General features: G+C 45.3%; 2 protein-coding genes across 3 annotated transcripts; both read left to right on the top strand.

Moving 5' to 3' along the window:
* Positions 1-12376: 12376 nt before the first annotated feature.
* Positions 12377-13822, top strand: LOC306967980 (uncharacterized protein). 2 transcript variants are annotated; one of them, XR_013793227.1, is made up of 4 exons: positions 12377-13195; positions 13291-13353; positions 13423-13607; positions 13789-13822. XR_013793227.1 is itself a non-coding variant. In XM_079563200.1 (3 exons), exons 1-3 carry the CDS (start codon positions 12514-12516, stop codon positions 13548-13550), a joined length of 873 nt encoding a protein of 290 aa, XP_079419326.1. In that variant the 5' UTR covers positions 12377-12513; the 3' UTR covers positions 13551-13610. The 2 variants fall into 2 exon arrangements, 1 of the variants encoding a protein (XP_079419326.1); XM_079563200.1 differs by lacking the exon at positions 13789-13822 and having other exon boundaries at positions 13423-13610.
* Positions 13823-13826: 4 nt separating this feature from the next.
* LOC306968372 (uncharacterized protein) lies at positions 13827-16451 on the top strand (the record flags this gene model as incomplete). Its single annotated transcript, XM_079563716.1, has 5 exons — positions 13827-13845; positions 13922-14014; positions 14218-15301; positions 15403-15838; positions 15871-16451. Coding segments are annotated over exons 3-5 (2006 nt in total), but the record flags the coding sequence as incomplete, so codon positions are not given.
* Between the last annotated feature and the right edge of the window lie 2604 nt (positions 16452-19055).

Raw genomic sequence — 19055 nt, 5'->3', positions numbered from 1 at the left:
AGCGTCTGAGTGTAAAACGCACACTTGGAACGCGGGCTCTTTTCAGCGCTTTGTGGTAAAACACACACGAGCACCTGTCACTGCCTTTGCCTAAAGCCTCTCACGAGCCGGGACTGGAAATGAGCATAAAGAGGCCGACATCGTGGACTCTCAGAGCGGAGGATGATCGTTAATGCTCCTCTGTCATATCAGCTATGTTTTATTTTGTGCCCAGACAATACGGGAGCCGTGCGCAATTGCGCACGAGCGCAGCTTAGAGGGAACCGTGCCAGAGAAAGAGAGAGAGGGATGAAATGCCGCCGCTCCCCTCTCTCGGTGTCAGGAGAGGAAATAGTTACTTGTTGTGGAGTTTGGGCTGGTCTAATCAGGCAGAAAGCGCAAAAGTAACAGTGATACGTAGCCGATCTTTGCCCAATTTGTAGTGGCTTCTCGTGGTAATACGGCGTATACCTGCGTATCACGTAGACGACACCACATGGGGGGCTCAAGCATCTTGGGGGACGGGCACGGCCCCCTATGGCCCGCCCATAGCGACGGGTATGCGCGTTATTATATATTTTTTTATTCCTCTTTGTCACTTTAGTTGTGCATGACTACTTTGCAAAACAAAAGTCACTGCTGAAGTGGGGGGGACGGAGAGAGGAGAGGCAGAGGGACAGTTTGGGAATGCACGACGGGAAAGGGTTTTAGAGCGCGGCTCTGGGGAAACAGAGAGAGAGCTCCCGAACGCTCCCGGCACCAGCTCTCCCGGGCCACGGGAGAGAAAAAGGCGCGTGGAGTCCGTGAGTGACGAGGCGGCTACAGGAGCCCCGACACTCACATCTTCCACCTGTTCGCTCAGCTCCGCTCTTGGCCGCCTCCGAAGCGACATCACCGCGCACTGCCTCCTCCGCCCCGGTCACCTCGGCTGCTGCTGCTGCTCCACGAGGAGCTCAAAGTGAGCAGCAACGAGTTTGAGAAATAAAAGTCCTAATGACATAATAAACAACGGTTACAGAGGAGATCGCGTTGAAGCTCGACCTCTTTTGCTTAAGTTTGTTTTTGTTTCCCTCCTGCGCGAGGGAGAGAGAGGCAGAGAAAAAGTTACTCATCATTTCCAGTAGCAAATCAAACCGAAGCAGTAGTGAACAAAATAACGGAAGTTGTTTTAGCAGTGTTTGTTTCCACTGCAGAGCAAAGAAATGGGTCAATATTTTATTTAGAATTTTTTGCCTTTCCAATTTGATTTAGAAAATGGAAATACAATAAAACAACCACATAATTAGTTTTTCTGATTTTATTTTGAAACGGAATAACTAATGATCGAAAGGTACACGGATTATTTATAATCCGTGTACCTTTCGATCATTAGTTATTCCGTTTCAAAATAAAATCAGAAAAACAACATTTCCATTTGTTTTTTGTTTTTTTTCCCTTTCTAAACTTGAATTAGAAAAAGAAATCTTGTATACGTCAATGTCAATGTGCTTGTTTTGGTTCTAGTTGTTTTAAATTCCCCCCAAAATTATGACGTTACTATTATTTCGTTTTATTATTGTTTGCGACACCGGAAGTGAGGAGAGACCTCAGCTCAGAGCCGCTCCTACACTTGTTTGGAAAGTTTTATGCTTTTTAAAAATTGGGCAACACATGCAGAGATCAGAGATGTTTTACATTACCACGGAGGGAATGGTTGCTCAGAAATATCCGTGAGGAGATTCTGCTTGGAAAACAACTGGGCAGACACTGTGCGTCCTTCTACTCAAATTTGAATTCATGAGAGTGAGGTCCTTTTCAAAAGCAGCTGAATGAGCTGGGCCTTGCGTCTGTGCAGAATATTGCGCCGATGCAACAAAAACACGTTTCTGAGCGTGGAAAACGACCGGACTCTGGGGCTGTAGAACGAGCGCATGCACCCCCACACTCCCCCCACCCCCCTCGCCACCGTTTTTGGACCATGAATCTGTCTCGGTCAGTGCTGTGGCCGCGTCCACTTTTCAGTCTCTCTCAGCCTTCACTAAAGCTCCAGTGTCTGAGTGTAAAACGCACACTTGGAACGCGGGCTCTTTTCGACTTCAGCGCTTTGTAGTAAAACACACACGAGCACCTGTCACTGCCTTTACTCTCACGAGCCGGGACGGGGAAATGAGCATAAAGAGGCGACATCGTGGACTCTCAGAGCGGAGGATGATCGTTAATACTCCTCTATCATATCAGCTATGTTTTATTTTGTGCCCAGACAATACGGGAGCCGTGCGCAATTGCGCACGAGCGCAGCTTAGAGGGAACCGTGCCAGAGAAAGAGAGAGAGGGGTGAACTGCCCTCTCTCGGTGTCAGGGGAGGAAATAGTTACTTGTTGTGGAGTTTGGGCTGGTCTAATCAGGCAGAAAGCGCAAAAGTAACAGTGATACGTAGCCTATCTTTGCCCAGTTTGTAGTGGCTTCTCGTGGTTATACGGCGTATACCTGCGTATCACGTAGACTACACCACATCTGTGTCTGGGGGGCACAAGCATCTTGGGGGACGGGCACGGCCCCCTATGGCCCGCCCTAAGCGACGGGTATGCGCGTTATTATATATATTTTTTATTCCTCTTCGTCACTTTAGTTGTGTATGATTACTTTGCAAAACAAAAGTCACTGCTGAAGTGGGGGGACGGAGAGAGGAGTGGCAGAGGGACAGTTTGGGAATGCAAGACGGGAAAGGGTTTTAGAGCGCGGCTCTGGGGAAACAGAGAGAGAGCTCCCGAACGCTCCCGGCACCAGCTCTCCCGGGCCATGGGAGAGAAAAAGGCGTGTGGAGTCCGTGAGTGAGGCGGGTACAGGAGCCCCGACACTCACATCTTCCACCTGTTCACTCAGCTCCGCTCTCGGCCGCCTCCGAAGCGACATCATCGCCCACTGCCTCCTCCTCCGCCCCGGTCACCTCGGCTGCTGCTGCTGCTCCACGAGGAGCTCAAAGTGAGCAGCAACGAGTTTGAGAAATAAAAGTCCTAATGACATAATAAACAACGGTTACAGAGGAGATCGCGTTGAAGCTCGACCTCTTTTGCTGAAGTTTGTTTTTGTTTCCCTCCTGCGCGAGGGAGAGAGAGGCAGAGAGAAAGTTACTCATCATTTCCAGTAGCAAATCAAACCGAAGCAGTAGTGAACCAAATAACGGAAGTTGTTTTAGCAGTGTTTGTTTCCACTGCAGAGCAAAGAAATGGGTCAATATTTTATTTAGAATTTTTTGCCTTTCCAATTTAATTTAGAAAATGGAAATACAATAAAACAACCACATAATTAGTTTTTCTGATTTTATTTTGAAACTGAATAACTAATGATCGAAAGGTACACGGATTATTTATGAACATGTATTTTTTGTAAATTTATTGTTTTATTATTTTTTTGTAGTTAATTATTTTTTTATTTTTTTATGTGATTTTATTAAATATTTAAGCAAAGTGAACTGATTATGTCCTACATGGAATGCAATAAAATAATTTCACCATACCGGCATACATAGAAGAGTTATTTCAATCAATGTTAAACAGATATAATGACATGAAGGAAAAGAAATATAATTTGAACAAAGTCATTGTCAGATGGGTGATTCCCATGTCCTATGTTCTGGATGTCTAGGTTGGATGTAAACACCTACAAGATATGCATACACCCTGTGTTTTAAGGTTAGGCAAGAACCCTGTGTCCTTAGGGTTAGGGTTAGGGTTAGGTGTTTGAAAAGGGACCCATCTCTGGTATGAGACCGGTTTTAGGTTAGGGTTAGGGTTAGGGTTAGGGTTAGGGTTAGGTATAGAGAAGAAAGTGCAGATGACTCTGGAAAGCCAAGACTCTCATTTGCATATGTGGCAACGTTTCCTAACCCCATCCACTAGGGGGAGTTCCTTAGGGTTTAGGGGTTAAGGGTTTGAGTTATGCACTGGCCATACCTGAGTTACTCATCACTAACTGAGCTAGACTCCAATTAGTTTGAAAATCAGAAAATAAGAAAGCAACGTCATTCTAAATGCAAAACTGATATAATGTAAAACTGAAATTGTCATTCCAAAAAAGGCACGATAACAAACTAACATAATCCCAAATGCAAAAAATGATATTTTTCTGTAAAACTGAAATGGTCCTTCCTATAACTTAGGTTCAGGCATGGGTCCACTGACCTTAAGGTCAGGCCCGATGGTTGTATATGGCCCTCTAGTCAACAGCTCAACTGGGTATAATGGAGAAATGAATTCTATTGAAAGTCATTTTCAAGTCATGAATTAGGGCGATATGAGTCGACCAGATTTGTTCAAATGATGTGTAATGTAAATGCAGGCATGGCCAGAACTCAGTAACAAGATGTGACAAGCACTTACCAATGGGGTCCACTAGGGGGAGCTCCTCAGGGTTTGGGTTACAGGGCTGCCGGGGCCATGGGGGCTGTAGGTATAGAGAAGAAAGTGCAGATGACTCTGGAAAGCCAAGACTCTCATTTGCATATGTGGCAACGTTTCCTAACCCCATCCACTAGGGGGAGTTCCTTAGGGTTTAGGGGTTAAGGGTTTGAGTTATGCACTGGCCATACCTGAGTTACTCATCACTAACTGAGCTAGACTCCAATTAGTTTGAAAATCAGAAAATAAGAAAGCAACGTCATTCTAAATGCAAAACTGATATAATGTAAAACTGAAATTGTCATTCCAAAAAAGCAGCAAAATAAAGTCTAAGTGGTAATATGGATTATTGATATCCATAGGGAAATATCATTCAGCAATGGAGTCAGCGGAAAATAAATAAATGAATACATAAAAAACAACAACAGTTCCCCCCCCGAACCACTAGAGGCTCTGTGAGCGTCTGCTCAAAGGGGGCCCATCTGCTCGGTGGGATTGTAGATGGTTATTACAAGTTATTTCTATTATCGTAAGCGCAAGAGTCAGGTCGTTGTTCTTTTAATCGGCACCACTCCAGTTAAAGGTATGTAGCCTATCGCATATGAAGTCCAACGCACGTGTAATGTTCTCATTGTCACAGCATGTGCGCGCGTATGTCGATTGCTCCCTAGTCTGAGTTCAGCGCAGTGGATGACAAAAAAAGTTTTTTTCTGGTTCCTTTCTTTGACTTGCTGACCCAGTTTAGTTAATTTCTTCCCAAATAAATACAGGGTAACAGCATTGGCAGCAGTGTGGTTCAATTTCCAATAAGGTGGTTAAAGCACCGACTTAATTAAGCGGTCCAACTTAATTAATCTGTCCCAACCCTTAACGCTTTAGGGTTAACCCCAAAAGGGCCTTCAACCACACTTTCACCGTCTCTTTTACTTCAAAGAATGTTGTGAATGCAGAATAATAGATAGTGCTACAGGAGAGAATGCTGATATCACTTAGTCACCATAAAGCAGCAGAATAAAACCATAATAAGAAATCCAAATTATAGGTATTTTTTACTTTACGTGAGTCAGTTTTATGACGCGTACTTTTCATTAGCCTGTGCTACATTACTTTTGTAATTGGGTTAAAAGTAACAGGTATTTTATTTAAAAAAAAAAAAAAAAAAGAAAAGAAAAAATGATCTCCTACAACCAAACGATTCAGATTAATTTTATCGGCCATGTTCAAAATCAGGTTAACCAACATTCCCCCGCCTCCCCCACAATTATGAGATTGAGATGAGATCAGCCCAGTGATGGTGGTATCATCAGCATATTTGATGATCACTTTTTTATCACGAGATGCTACTTTAACTCTTTAGACCTAGTCTAGCCCACAGTTTAGTCCTGGTTTACTTCAAAGGATCCATTACATTCAATTCTTCAAAAAAGCAACGCAAAACTTTCACTTTTTACTCAGAAACTATATTTTGAAGTTCATACTTTCATACTTTCCCCCCCCCCTTACAGACATGGAGTGCGATGGAGACGAGCATGTCAGCCTGAATCCAGGGGATGAGCTGGAGCTTTTTGAAGAGATAGCTGTGGGTAAAATTAAGGAGGCGATTGGAGACATGAAAACCACCATGTCCACGCTCCAAACTGAAGTGCACAATGGCCTCCAGGCGTGGAGGAGTGCACAACAAGGCTTCATGGCCGAATTTTACAGGGACTGTTCCCAAAGGTTGTCCTCGGAGTTTTCAAGCGCGATGGAGAGAAATGACCGCCGCTTGGATGCCATAGAGACCCAACTGAGATCACTGGAAGAAATCGTCTCTGGGCGTCTGGCCAAACTAGAGCGTGGCAACATCACATTTTCACCTTCCAGTCACTCCTCTCCATCGCGGGGTGTGGAGCTTGGGGCAGACCTTGATGATGCCCTCTCAGCGGCCACACTGACTGGTGTGAGTGAGGCACCCACCCCGGCAGAAGCCACAGACGCAGAGGCCGAGCTGACGAGGCAGGAAGTGGAGGAGCCAGTGCCGCCAACAGAGCCAGAACCAAACAAGGAACCAGAACCGGAGGTCTTGGCGGCCCTACAGCCTTTTCTGCCTCATCATATGAGCCCCAATGAAAGACTGAGCCGTCAGCAACTAGCCTACTTCCTGTACCAGTGTGAGCGGATGGGAATAAACAGTTAAGTGACACATTGACATAACTAGTGACATTCCAAGCCACAATCTGACCGGAAATGTTTGTTGTTTGATTTCGCAGGTACAAAAGACAGTGCTTTGAAAAGTCTGAAAATCACTCGCCGGGGCATTGAGGACAGCATATGGCAAAAAGGATATAGCCCATCACCTCACAAAACCATGCAGGAATACCTCGGCGAAAAGATTAAAACTATGCTAAAAAAGAAGAGGGCCCAGCAGCTAAGGGCGGAGATGGACCTGACGGAGGGAGGGGAGAAAAGAGGGAAAGAGGATAGGGGCCCAGTGAATTAGTGGAGTGTCTTTTTTATATTCTTGGAGCATTATTTATTGTTGTTATAGCGTGTGTTTTTGGTGTGTTTTTTCAATAAAGTAGTTTTGGTTCTTTACATTTTGAATTGATTGATTGATATTGTCATAACAAACTAATCTTCTACCTTACGATAAATGTGAAAAGGCAATTAATTCTTTTAAAAAATGAGTTCAGTGTCTGCATCTGTAATGTCCTTTTGAGAGTTCCCTGTATTTATACATGCATATATCATAAACGTTGTCTGTTAACATCAGGCTGCCCATGGACTGCAAGTGGAAATTAGCACAGCTGCCAAAACCCGGTACAATGCCTCTCTCCTTTTTGAGCTAAATGTATGTTTTGCATTGCCTCTGTTCAAATCAAATCATTCTACTAAACTGATTGGACACCGGCGCTTGGACAGCATTCATTGCGGTCACACAGTGACACCTAGTGGGCCGTAAAACGTACTACACCACAGTTCTCTCCTCAGGATCTCAGGTCAAGATATTATTATTTTTTTATTTTATTTTTTGGCCAAGATTTGCCTCCAGGAGGAGTGGCTAAGTGAGCGTTAGCTGGTGTCATTAGCAAGGGGCGGGGGGTGTTTCTATATGTGTAATCGAGTCGGCCGGCCGTCAACAGAGCAACCTCAACAGAAGCCATGTGAGTGGTAAAATGATTAAAGCCAATTCTGTTTTATATAAGTCATTGTTTATCGTATTTTCTTTTTTCGTTGTTGTTGATAACTAGTCCATAGCTCGAAATCATTTCACTTGTGGTTTAGGGTTATAAATGAGACTTTGCAGTATTGGGGGTTAGGGCTAAACTCGGGTGTTGCACTTGAGATTAACTCTGAAAAACAACTGTCTGCAATTCGGTGCGACTCCAGGGCAGAGAACATGGACCGTGAAACCACTGCGTGGGATGATGGCTCCGGGGCAGAGAACCAGGAGATTGTATTTGGAGGACAAGAGAAGATGCTCCAGATTGCCAACAGTATGGCTGGAGGTGAGACGGTGACCACCAAAGAGATGACTACGTTCAGACGGTACTGCGTGTCCCTACTGCTGCAAGAATAGGACAACAGCTGTGCAGCTGTTTCACAACTCACTGTAAGTTGTTACAGTGTAGTGTGTCTTTTTATGTGTGTATGTATTATGTATAACTTTTTGTTTTGTTTGTTTTGAACATTTTGAATCGGTTAAGAAGAGTGTTAAGAAAAGTGACAAGTGAAAGTCCAAGGATTGCAAAGTGTAGCAGCCAATTATGATTTGTCACTGTTATTTTACCCCCTGCCTCTATATGGCACCTGGGCCTATATCACATGTGGATGTGGGTATTGGGTTTTTGGGCCGAATGAATAAGTTTATAGAAGTGGAACACGTGTCTGGGAACCTTTCATTTTAGCAGCCATACAGTGTCCGTATGCGTGGTGTACACTGCCATTACACAAAGAATATGTCACAACACATGCAAAGAAATCGTTTTTTCCCACACTCACAAACACGGGCCTATCTTTGCTGATTTGGGGTCACTTTTTTTAAAGCCGGAGGAGAATTGAAGCGTTAGAGAGGACATCACAGCTGTGCAGTGTGTTCGCTCTTACGAGTCTCTGTCGTGTAGTGTGGACCCCCGATTCTTTAGCTTCATGAAAGTGCCATTGTTTGTTGTTAATTGCCAAACAATTAATGCTGTCCATTAATTTTCAGGTTGAGGACTGGACGAACCGGGTGGATGATGGGCAGAGTGGAGTGGCCCTGAGAACTGGGGGATTGACATACCATGTAACAGCATCCACAAAAAGGGCAAGTTTTTTTTGTTTTTCCTTCTGCCAGCTGGGACAAAGAAGCACTTATCATTGACTGTACTACTGGATATTGTGGACAGCAGACTCAACAATTGCAGTGCAAGGCTATTGAGTGAACAAATATTTCCTCCAAAACAAAGTGTGTGTGTGTTTTTTGTGCCCATTTCAGATGCTGGACACTTATTACACGTGGGCCAGACCCAGATTCCTGCAAACGATTGGGGAAAATCCGCAAGCTTTTTTTGTGGGACAAGATGGGATACCCTTGTATAACCCTTTGGCCGACATCTATCGTCTTAAAGAAGGGTACGAGTGCCTCTCTGTGCCCCCTGGTGTGCATTGGTTTCCTCTGGCTGCTCAGGTTTCCCACATCAACCAAAAACATACACACTAAACATACACACACACACATACAAACTATAAGGCTTTAGGGGCATGCATAAGCATAGTTTCATATCTGGAGTTGAGTCCACAGGCACAATGTCCATCTACACTCTTCGGTGTTACTCTTTGCCTCTGTAGCACCATGTGAGTGAACATGGTAAGCGGTAGACGTTGACTGTAGTTTAAGAATAGGTCGGGTCAACATTTTTATTGTTTTAATTTAAATATCCCTTCTGCTTGAGAGAAAGGAAAAAATAGGGCTGGATCTCAGCATGTGTTCATCATCGATTATGGCTGAATTCACGAAGTTATAGCGACGGCCACATTTTTCATGACATTTCTGTTTGTTTTCAGGCACTTTATGGCTGGGGCATGTGGACCGGAGTTGGTCATAGATGAGATTCATCAAGCGGGACCTGATCCCAATCTACCCGTCACGTTAGTGCCAGAAAGGGCAGCGAATGGAGCACTTGGGTGCTGTTTGAAAATCTTTCAACACACGTATGTCTTTTCTGCTTTTACAGTTGTAAAGAGGTGGATGTGCTGCAGGCGGCCATGCGTGACATGCGGTGCATAGAGGACAAAGTCAAGGAGAAAAAAACACTTTCCAACCGGGAAAGCACCGAGTACAGACGTTACTGCCAGGTGCTACTGATGAAAGGCTACCAATTCAGCTCAAAAGCTGTATCTGATTTGACTGTAAGTATCCATTTGTGTGCATTTTACTGGCATCACTGAAAACAGGGTTATCTCAGACAGACAGAGACAGACAGGCGGGCGTGCGGGCGCACAGGCAGGCAGACAGACAGTGATGACTGTAGAACAGCTTCATTCACCCCACCCGGCTGACAGGAAGTACTATGGGGCATGACAGCAGAAAACACTATTGTTAATGCGCTATCTGAATATCGGACAGGTCCAGAGCTGGCTCCAGCGGGTACCGGACTCAGATGGCGGAGTAGTTCTGCTTTCAACGGGGGGTTCCCGGCTGAGCCCATCCACGGACAAGGCAGGTTGAAACACTTGACGATGAAAAAAGTCTGTCCAGGCATCCTGTGTAATTTTGATGATTTGGCAGACTTTGGAAACGTATTTCCGAAATGTGAGGCCGACCTTTGTACAGAAGGACGAAAGCATAGCATTTTTCCTGGCCAATGGCAGACAGGCGCTTAAGAACGCAGCGGTTGACGTGCGCCGTTTGGAAGAAAAGTTAGTGTCAAACTTTGAAATGAATCCATTTTAGTTGTGCTTTATTACTTAATTTTTGACAGTTTTACAAATAAAAAACATTATCCCTCTGTGTTTTGTCAAGGTACACAGGCAGAGAGGGTGCCACCACCAGTCCAGAAACTCGGTCCATCAGCCGCTGGAATGACTTCCTCTGTGCCTTTCCAATCACTCCAGATGCACAGGCGCCGACAAAGGCAGCCTGCGAGAAAGCCGGATTTAGCGATTACAGGCCTTTTTACAAGAAGTGGCGATCTGAGCAGCGACATGTGCGGGAGAAGTACATTTTAGGTAAATACCATGCTTGAGTCTTCAGTGCTTTATATATATTTATATTTACTTATATATGGTGGTCAGAGGGACTGTTGGTGCAGACGTGTGCAGTCGCGACAGCGCTTCTGTAAGTCTCACCCAGGGGAAACCACAAGCAGCTTACCACCACCCAGTATGGAGCGAATGTACAATTGTCTCATGTGAAGCGCTTTGTGATTATATCTGTGAAAGGCACTATATCAATGAAGATCTTCTTCTATAAAAAGTGATACCTTAAAATGTGTAAAAAAATAAAAAATAAAAAAGCCACAGGTCCAAAGTTTAGAGACCAACTGCCATTTGACATATACCACAAAATGTATGTAATATGTAATATGTGTAAGTGTAAGTATAGTAACATTTCTTCTTTTCTATTTACCTGAAGATCAAGCACAGAACAGAGCCCGTACAGAACCACGTCCATCCACTGTGCAACACAAGATTGACATTGAGAAGTGGGTGACAAATGTACCCAGCACTGGGGATGTGCTGAAGGCCTGGGTTCCACCTACAGACACAGAGGAGGAGATGCAGTGGATTGTCCGCAGGGTGATGGAGCAGAGCTGGACCGGTCTCGCCGTGGTGCAGTTTGAAGAGGAAAAGGGAAAAGGTATTTCCTTCACAGCGTTTTTTTTTGACCGCCAATATGTTTATCCAATCTTCTCTGTTTTATAAATCCCTAGGCATAATCACAGTGTTGCCCCGGCGGAAAAATGAAGTCGTTTGTGATTATCATGGACTGAATATGCCGTCCTCGCAAGGGAAAAAGCTCCTTCAGTCTGGATATGTTTTGTTTTTCAAAGACTCTGCAGGCAAAAGCCTGTGTGTGGACGCCACACAGTTTCCCTGCAGCTGCCACCCCACCATGGACACCTACGGAAGGCGCCTCAACCATTCACGTAAAAATGCCAATGTGGCACCAAAGGTTCACAACGTAAACCTCCCGGAAGGGACACGTGCAGTGGTCCTCTTTCATGCTCTTCGAGATGTTGTGGTTGGAGAAGAGCTTTTGTGGGACTATGGGGTGGATAGAAAGTCTTTTGGTGGGGAGGGCAGGGATCTCACTTGGCTCGACAGTTGAGTCGATTTTTGGGGGAAAGTACTAAATGGCTCAGTGTCAATGTTATTTATTTGATGCTTTTTTTTTTTTTGAGGTGTGAGCGTTCAATAAAATGGTCCATGACGTCTACAGGTGTGTGTGTGTGTGTGTGTGTGTGTGTGTGTGTGTGTTAAAAAATGTGAAAAGTGACAAAGCTGTGTTTGAACTGAAAACCTCCCGCACCCAAGTCCTGCACACTATCGCTGAGCTACAAGCCCAAGTCGTGTGGGCTACTTTGCCATACATGCCCAGATCTGAAAATAGGTCCTATTATGGCCTCGAGGAGAAGGTCATTTTGGATATTTCCCCCACTTTTGTCTCAATTGTTTCCCTATTGTCTCTCTCTTTAGTGCAGATCTGTGATCGCGTACCCTGAGGTCTTCTCAGACTGTTTATACACACCAAAATAACAAACTTGCATAATCCCAAATGTAAAAAATGATATTTCTCTGTAAAACTGAAATTGTCCTTCCTAAAACGTCAGGCATGGGTCCACTGACCTAATGGTTAGGGCCAATGATTGGACATGGCCATCCAAGGCGGAGAGGCGCTGGGGTGACTCGGTAACAAGAAGTGACAGCATACCCCATGATGCTTTTGTTTTAGTGCATTCTTTTCACTCATATCTATAGTTTTACTTTAGTAAAAGATTAATACTTAGCATCTGGTTTTAGGATGTTTGTAGGTTTCAGATGTGATGATGATGATGATGATGTGTGACTGGTGATTACACAGTACATTACTGTGTTATAGGTTGTTTTTTTTTTGTTTTTTTACATCACAATTATGTCTGGTAAGAAACAACATTATTACATTAACACAATGTTTTGTTATTTTATCTAGACAAAAATGAAGAAGCGCTTTAGTTTTTTCCCAGGGAAAATGACAGTCTCCTTCAGGAAGGGCCCTTCTGGACATCTCCGCCAGGATCCTTCAGAGGTGGCCATGGAGCTGAAGAGGAGACCATCCCCCACCTTCCCTGCACAGAGCCAGGAGGTTGTAAAGGCCAATGCCCTTGCAGCTATTATACAGCGTGGAGGAGACAGGACAGACAAGCAGGAGGTCATGGGGGAGTATGTCCTTCAGTTTGGCAAGTATAAAGGACAAACATACCGTTGGCTCCTTGAAAATGATATCGGGTACACTATTTACCTATTGAATAAAGTGGAGCAAGAGGAGAGTGAAGGGACTTTTACTCCTGAGGGTCACAGCAAGGAGAGCCTCCTGTCCTTCCTGGATTATGCTGGGACCTTTAAAGAAATCAAGGATCTCCAGGAATATTTAAAGTCCAGGGTGCCAGCGGAACCAGTGCGCTCTGAAGGGGACAATGTTGTGGGCTTTGGGGTCAGAGCTAAGGACACCTGGCAGAAGATCTGGGACACCAGGGCAGATGGATACGCTGCTTTCATCTTGAGTGCCAGGTGTGTTAAAAACAGCAAGATGTACCTCCTCCAGCAGTACCTCCTAAAGCAGCAGCACACACAGAAGTCACAACGACCAGAAACCCCAAGTCCAGTTGCTGACACTCTGAGTATGTTCACACGGCCTGTCTGAATATGGTACACTGTATTGGATTCACCATTTACTTTGTTATACCAATGGTCTTCTCTGGCTATCAATGTGTAGTGATGGAGGAGGATGAAGAGCTCGAGCAGGAGATGTTGAAGCTCTCTCCATCCAAATATGCAGGTAAGTTGAGAAAGATCCTTTTAATTCTTCAGTCTGTGTTGTTATTAAAGTCTGTCCCTCTGTTTCCAGGACCATCAGACTCCGTCAGCAGCCAGGCGCCTGTGTCTTCACGCACAGGTTCACCACGTCGCTCTCAAATGGATTACGTTCTGAATCCAGCCTGTGTGTTCGTGTGGCCACGTTCTGGCTTGTTTTGATGCATGTGTTCTCTTATTCTTTTGTTTTCCTAAAGGCATAAAACGTCACTGAGAATGGTAAGTGTTTTTGCATGCTTTGTATGTGCATCTGAAACATGAAGTAGGTCTCATTTGTGGCATGTCTTCATTTATTATCACATTGATCTTTGACTGGTTTGAACAGGTTGCGTTTTGGTACAAATATGAAATAAACATTATTAAAAATATTTATCTTTAAAGATCACTCTTGTTTGCTTAGGATCCCAGGAAATGACAATTGCTCCAGTCCCTCCCAGGACGGCTGACACAAGCACAGGTCAGTAATTCTCTTCCTGTTGTGTATGTTATGTCATTTTATATCACAGAATCTTTAAGCCCTTTTTGTTTTTTAGTCACATTCAAGCCACCACTTCCAGTTCCTCCTCAGCTGTTGGCTATCGCTCCACAACTTGGCATTAGGGAGCAGCAACCTGCTCCGGCAGTTGGTAAGATCGGTGTGGCTGGAACATTTTAGATACAATGTATAACAAACTACTGCTTATCTGTGGAATGTTGTTTGTATACGGTATGTTTTATTTGATCATTTTATTATTTTATTTAAGTGCACATGCATGAAGACTTCAAGACACAATATTATGTATTTATATTCATATATATGTATATATATCTCTAATCTTTTTTGCTCTAGCAGCCTCTGAGGACCCACACACAGCACACCATCCCGCTGCTCCAGTGGATCATGACATCGCCCAGTGGAGGTGCTCCCACCAGCAGAAGGTCTGGATGAGGATGGAGCTCCAGACACTAGGACTGTGGCCTGGTTCTGTCCCCGGCAGAGTTCCCTTTTCCTTGTGGCACCATCCCCCTCAGCCTGAGCTCATAGACACAATCTCAGAGCTCCCCTCTCCCAAACATTTCCAGCTTCATCCATTTTTTATTTGGAAGCCTGAAAATAAAATAATGGAGAGGGTGCGAAATAATTACATCTTGCCCTGTCTCTACGGCTGCACAAATCCACAGGTAGCTTCTTCTGGAGTGGGTCGACCAAGAGTCATCGTGGGTGTCAGCGGTCAGTACTATATTTTTGCCTCCAGACTCACGTGCAAAGTCTGCAAAAAGTACTGGCATGCTGACAAACCCCAGTGGCTACAGAAACTACCAAAGCGGTTTAACACAATTGTGCCCGCTTTCATCACCCACAAGAAGGCCATATGCAAATCGGTGATGGACGAGCTGCGGAGAAGTGGGAGGTCACCTGAGGACATGGCCAAGCAGTTGGTGGAGGGGCTGCATCTAAAGTATGAGCGGGCGCACCTGGCTTACCTCCTCAGTGTGCAAAACATCTGGGATGCGGAGGCTGGAGTATATGGCCAGAAAACCATCACTGGCCATCTGAGGCAGAGGGAAGAACCAACTCCATTCGGGGGATATGGAGATGCTGACGGCTGGGCTGGAGTGTCTATTTCCTCCCACTACTTGGTGGACTGCCTTGTTCAAGAGTACCAGCGACAGGAGAAGCTCCTCACTCTGCTGCTGCAAGGCACTTTTGGGCAGGTGCTGAGGTCAGACCACACTCGTAAAGTAGCAAGGAAGGTGGTGCTTTCATCTGGCACAATGTCATCTTACGCTGTGATGAGTGAGCACTGGACCATCCTCAGCTGGGTCATGCTGCAGTCTGAGTGTGAGCGTTCTCTTGGTCCCATGTACGAGGGGCTGGCTCAGCGCTACACAGCCGCTGGACTGGAGAAGGCAGCCTTCCAGTGGGTGGACAGGTATATTGTATTCATTATTATTTATTGATGAAAATGTTCATCAACTTTTATGCACAATGAATCTTCTGTTAATAATTGCAGTATTTTTTTTCACATTACAGGGACTGCTGTGCGGCATTTAGAGTTCCTGATTCAGGAGCGCAGGAGCACCTTTTGTGGGACAGCTGGAGGACCACAGAGGCTGTTGTAGCAGAGGCCACTTCTGGTGAAATGGTCAACATCTCCGCGTCCAGACTCAAGTTCAACCAAAACATCAACGCAAAGTTGGACTTGTTTCACTGCATGCGACGTTTCACCAGGGAGTGTGTGTCAGAGCATCATCCTCTCTACAGCTCATTCTGCCAGTTCCTCTCTGCTGCCTTTGTTGTCGTGGACCAGGATGACCTAAGGAAGCTGAAAGAAGCGTACACTTTCTGTGGGATCACTCCACCAAATCCGACCAAGCAGCATATCAGACAGCACTGCAGGACCAAAGTGCCACAGCCCCAAGAGTGGAGGATGTCCTGCATCATTTTCATCTCTCCACAGATTGCAATGGTGAACCCCTGTTTAAGCCCTCTATGCTGAAGGTGTGGAGGATTCAGCGGGTCCACATTTTGCGAGGCTGCCTGAGTGACCCAGAGGTGGGAGAGGGGGTGCTGTACAGGTATGGAGGCACTGTGCAGCTCAACCATGTTAAGGGGGAAGGTGCTGCTGTTCCTGTGTGGATCCCAGTGAGAGGGACTTCTCAGCAGGAAGGCTTTCACTGTCACCAAGCGCAGTGGGTGACTGGTACTCGGGTGTCCAATGAGCTCTTCCAGGCACAGGCCATGACAGGAGTGGTGCGCTGGAATTACCAGAGGCTGGTGAACCTAAAACAACCAAGTGTGGAGCTGCCGGCGGTTTTCGACCCTCTGCTCATTGCAGATCTGAATGCCTCTTCCCTGCGCGTCACTGGAGAAGAGAAGTACCCAGCCCTGAAAATGTCTCTGCGGGACACAGGGCAGAGATTCGGACTGCAGTATGTGGAGCCTGGTTGTCGCCCCATTGCCTTCAACTGGGACAAGGAGGAAGTTGGAGAGAGTGGGGAGGTTCCTGCTACAGCTGTGCCACAGCCACTGTCCCAGGCTGAGCTCCATCTCCCTGAAGCCACTTTGGGGCGTCCAGCCAGGTACTTATATATATTTAAATACTGATAAACAATATGGAACATGTAACTTAATTCTGTCTATGTTTTTATGCTATGATTCAAGGAGATAAGAAGGGAGATCCAGCAAAGGCCTGTGCCTCTTCTTGCAACTCAGCTGGCCCCAGTCTCACAGGCTTCCACCGGTGTCAATCCTGAGTCACCTCAAAAAACAGAGACAGGTAATTTGTTTATTATAGTACATATGGAGATGTTGCTTGAACTGAATAAGACAAAGCCAATGTTAAAATATAAATTACATTATTCTTACTGATTATGTAACACTAATATATTATATTTCTTTAACTTGCGGTCACAGATCTTCCACTTGTGGCACCACTGCCCATTGTTGCTTCTCCTCGAGCTGCAAGAACTGGGCCTGTTAAAGCTGGTGGTCTGATTCATATGCTAGACCACAGTCGGTGGACACAGCCCATGAGGAACGCCATCGATGATCTGCTGGTAAAGCACAGAGGCACCAAAGAATGCTGAGGAGGGCAGATGCTGAATATGCATCTATGGTGCAGAGTGCATGCACAGACCCCAACAGCCTTCTCCACCCGACAACATGGCAGCATATATCAAGATATGTGAAACATCAGGCCAAGTTAAAAAACACACACTCTGCCCTTAACACCAGCTCAGAGAAGGTGGTCTCCACACAGCAGCTCTGGCACACTCTGACCACAGGCAGCCAGACCATCAGTGTGCCTGTCACAACACTCCCCCCACCAGTCCTCAGCCCTCCATCAGTCCAGCCACGCCAAGAAACACTGACTCGAGCCGCTGTGCAAAGCATTGTAGAGGATGTGTTAAAGCAACAGCAGCAGCAGCCTCCGCAGCAGGCGCAACAGCAGACTCCAAAAAAGAGGACCAGGAACTGCTTAGCCTGTGGGCAGCCAAAGTCCCGCTACCTTGGTGACGGATCCACAATTCACTTTTTTATCAGAGTGAGTCTGTGAAGTACTTTTACTGCTCTACCAAGGTGCACCAAATGTACTCCAGGGAGGGCCTGACCAACCCGAGGATGACCTTTGAGGAGTTTCCTGCCTCTCCTTTCTTTGAGAGGGAGCTGGAGGAGCAGAGTGGAAGCGGGTGACAGGTGAGAGAGCCAAGAGGAAGGCAGAGGCGAGTGCTCCCACCGGACGCCTCTGCAGTTCTGCCACTTCCCATTGAAGCAGGGCCGGGACAGCCCTCACGTTCATACGGGCTTTCCTGGAGTGCCTGGGAAGTACATGTACTGTCCCTCCAAGGTACTCTCTCTGTACAGAGACCAGGGCATGACCAAAGAACTCACTTGGATGGAGTTCCAGAGGTCTGCCTTTTATGAGGCTGAGAGGGACAGATGGGTGACTGAGAGGGACTAGTAGTTTCTAATGTGAATACTTTTTTTTGCAAAGAAAATACATAAATAACCAAAAATATATATATATATATATTACTGTACTTGTATTGTTTGTCTTTTCTTCATGTTTTGTAAATATTTTAGTTGATGAATAGCTGTCCATTCATTTGTTGTTATACTGTAGATTTGTCTATAGTTTTGATATTTGCACATATGATTACAATTATTAAAATCTCATTCATGCTTGTTATCATCTTGTCTTCTCAGATGTAAGTGAATACATTTTATTCATTCATTTGTGGTCAGCATATATTTATTCAGTAGCCCACATTTATTTATTTATGGTTTATTTGGTAGGGACAGTGCAAGTTAATGAACAAGCCACACCGGATTGTAGCCTTAGGCTAATTTTCATCCGTCGTCCCCCATTCGCACTCTCAAACACACTCTCATACATCCTGGCCTATTGCACATGTTTTTAGTGGTAGGGGAAACCGGAGTACCCGGAGGAAGCCTACGCAGCCACGGGGAGAACATGCAAACTCCACACAGAAAGGCCCCGTCCTTGGTGGGAATCGAACCCGGACCTTCTAGCTGTGAAGCACAAGCACTAACCGCTGCGCTACCGTGCCGCACATGCAGTATTAGTCTCTTCAGTAGCCTCTATAATGATCAGTTTTTAAGAAAGAATAAAAACTAATAATAACTATAGCATCTCCAATCAAAACTAGCCCACAACCACATGACAGATTCACAAATTGAAAATAACATAGTAATTAGAACAGCAGTAATGTATATAGAAGTTTAGTATTAGCTCAAATACATTGTAAAACTTTGGCCCAGACGGGACTCGATCCTACTCGTGGCTGTTGTGGCTCTACGGGTATACGCTGCCGGCCACCGCGTGACACGCGGAGATACTGACCACTATACTAACGAGGATCGATAACCAGGATATTTGCTGTTTAAAAAAAAAGAGAAATCCTCAGTGTTTACAATAGGATGAAGAATTTACCGATGTCCGTCTTTCGGGTCTTTGACTCTCCAGGAGACAAAAGCCTTTCGTCCAATCACACTTTGTTGCTTCCATATTGAAGATTCAGACAGCCAATCGTTCAGAACCCACATTTGCAACAGTCTCTTCATGTGCTGCACATTGGAGATGAAGCTGCATGTTTCTGCCCGGTTTCGAACCGGGGACCTTTCGCGTGTTAGGTGAATGTGATTACCACTACACTACAGAA

This window comes from Gobius niger (genome assembly GCF_951799975.1).
Source record: "Gobius niger genome assembly, chromosome: 9".
NCBI classification, from domain to species: domain Eukaryota; kingdom Metazoa; phylum Chordata; class Actinopteri; order Gobiiformes; family Gobiidae; genus Gobius; species Gobius niger.
The sequence above is the reverse complement of the archived record's forward strand: the minus strand, read 5'-3'. Positions and strand labels throughout refer to the sequence as shown.

Coding starts and splice junctions, on each gene's coding strand:
- LOC306967980 (XM_079563200.1), top strand. CDS start 12,514: ATGAAGAAGCGCTTTAGTTTTTTCCCAGGGAAAATGACAGTCTCCTTC. Junction 13,196..13,290: donor TCCAGTTGCTGACACTCTGA/GTATGTTCACAC, acceptor ATCAATGTGTAG/TGATGGAGGAGGATGAAGAG. Junction 13,354..13,422: donor CTCTCCATCCAAATATGCAG/GTAAGTTGAGAA, acceptor CTCTGTTTCCAG/GACCATCAGACTCCGTCAGC.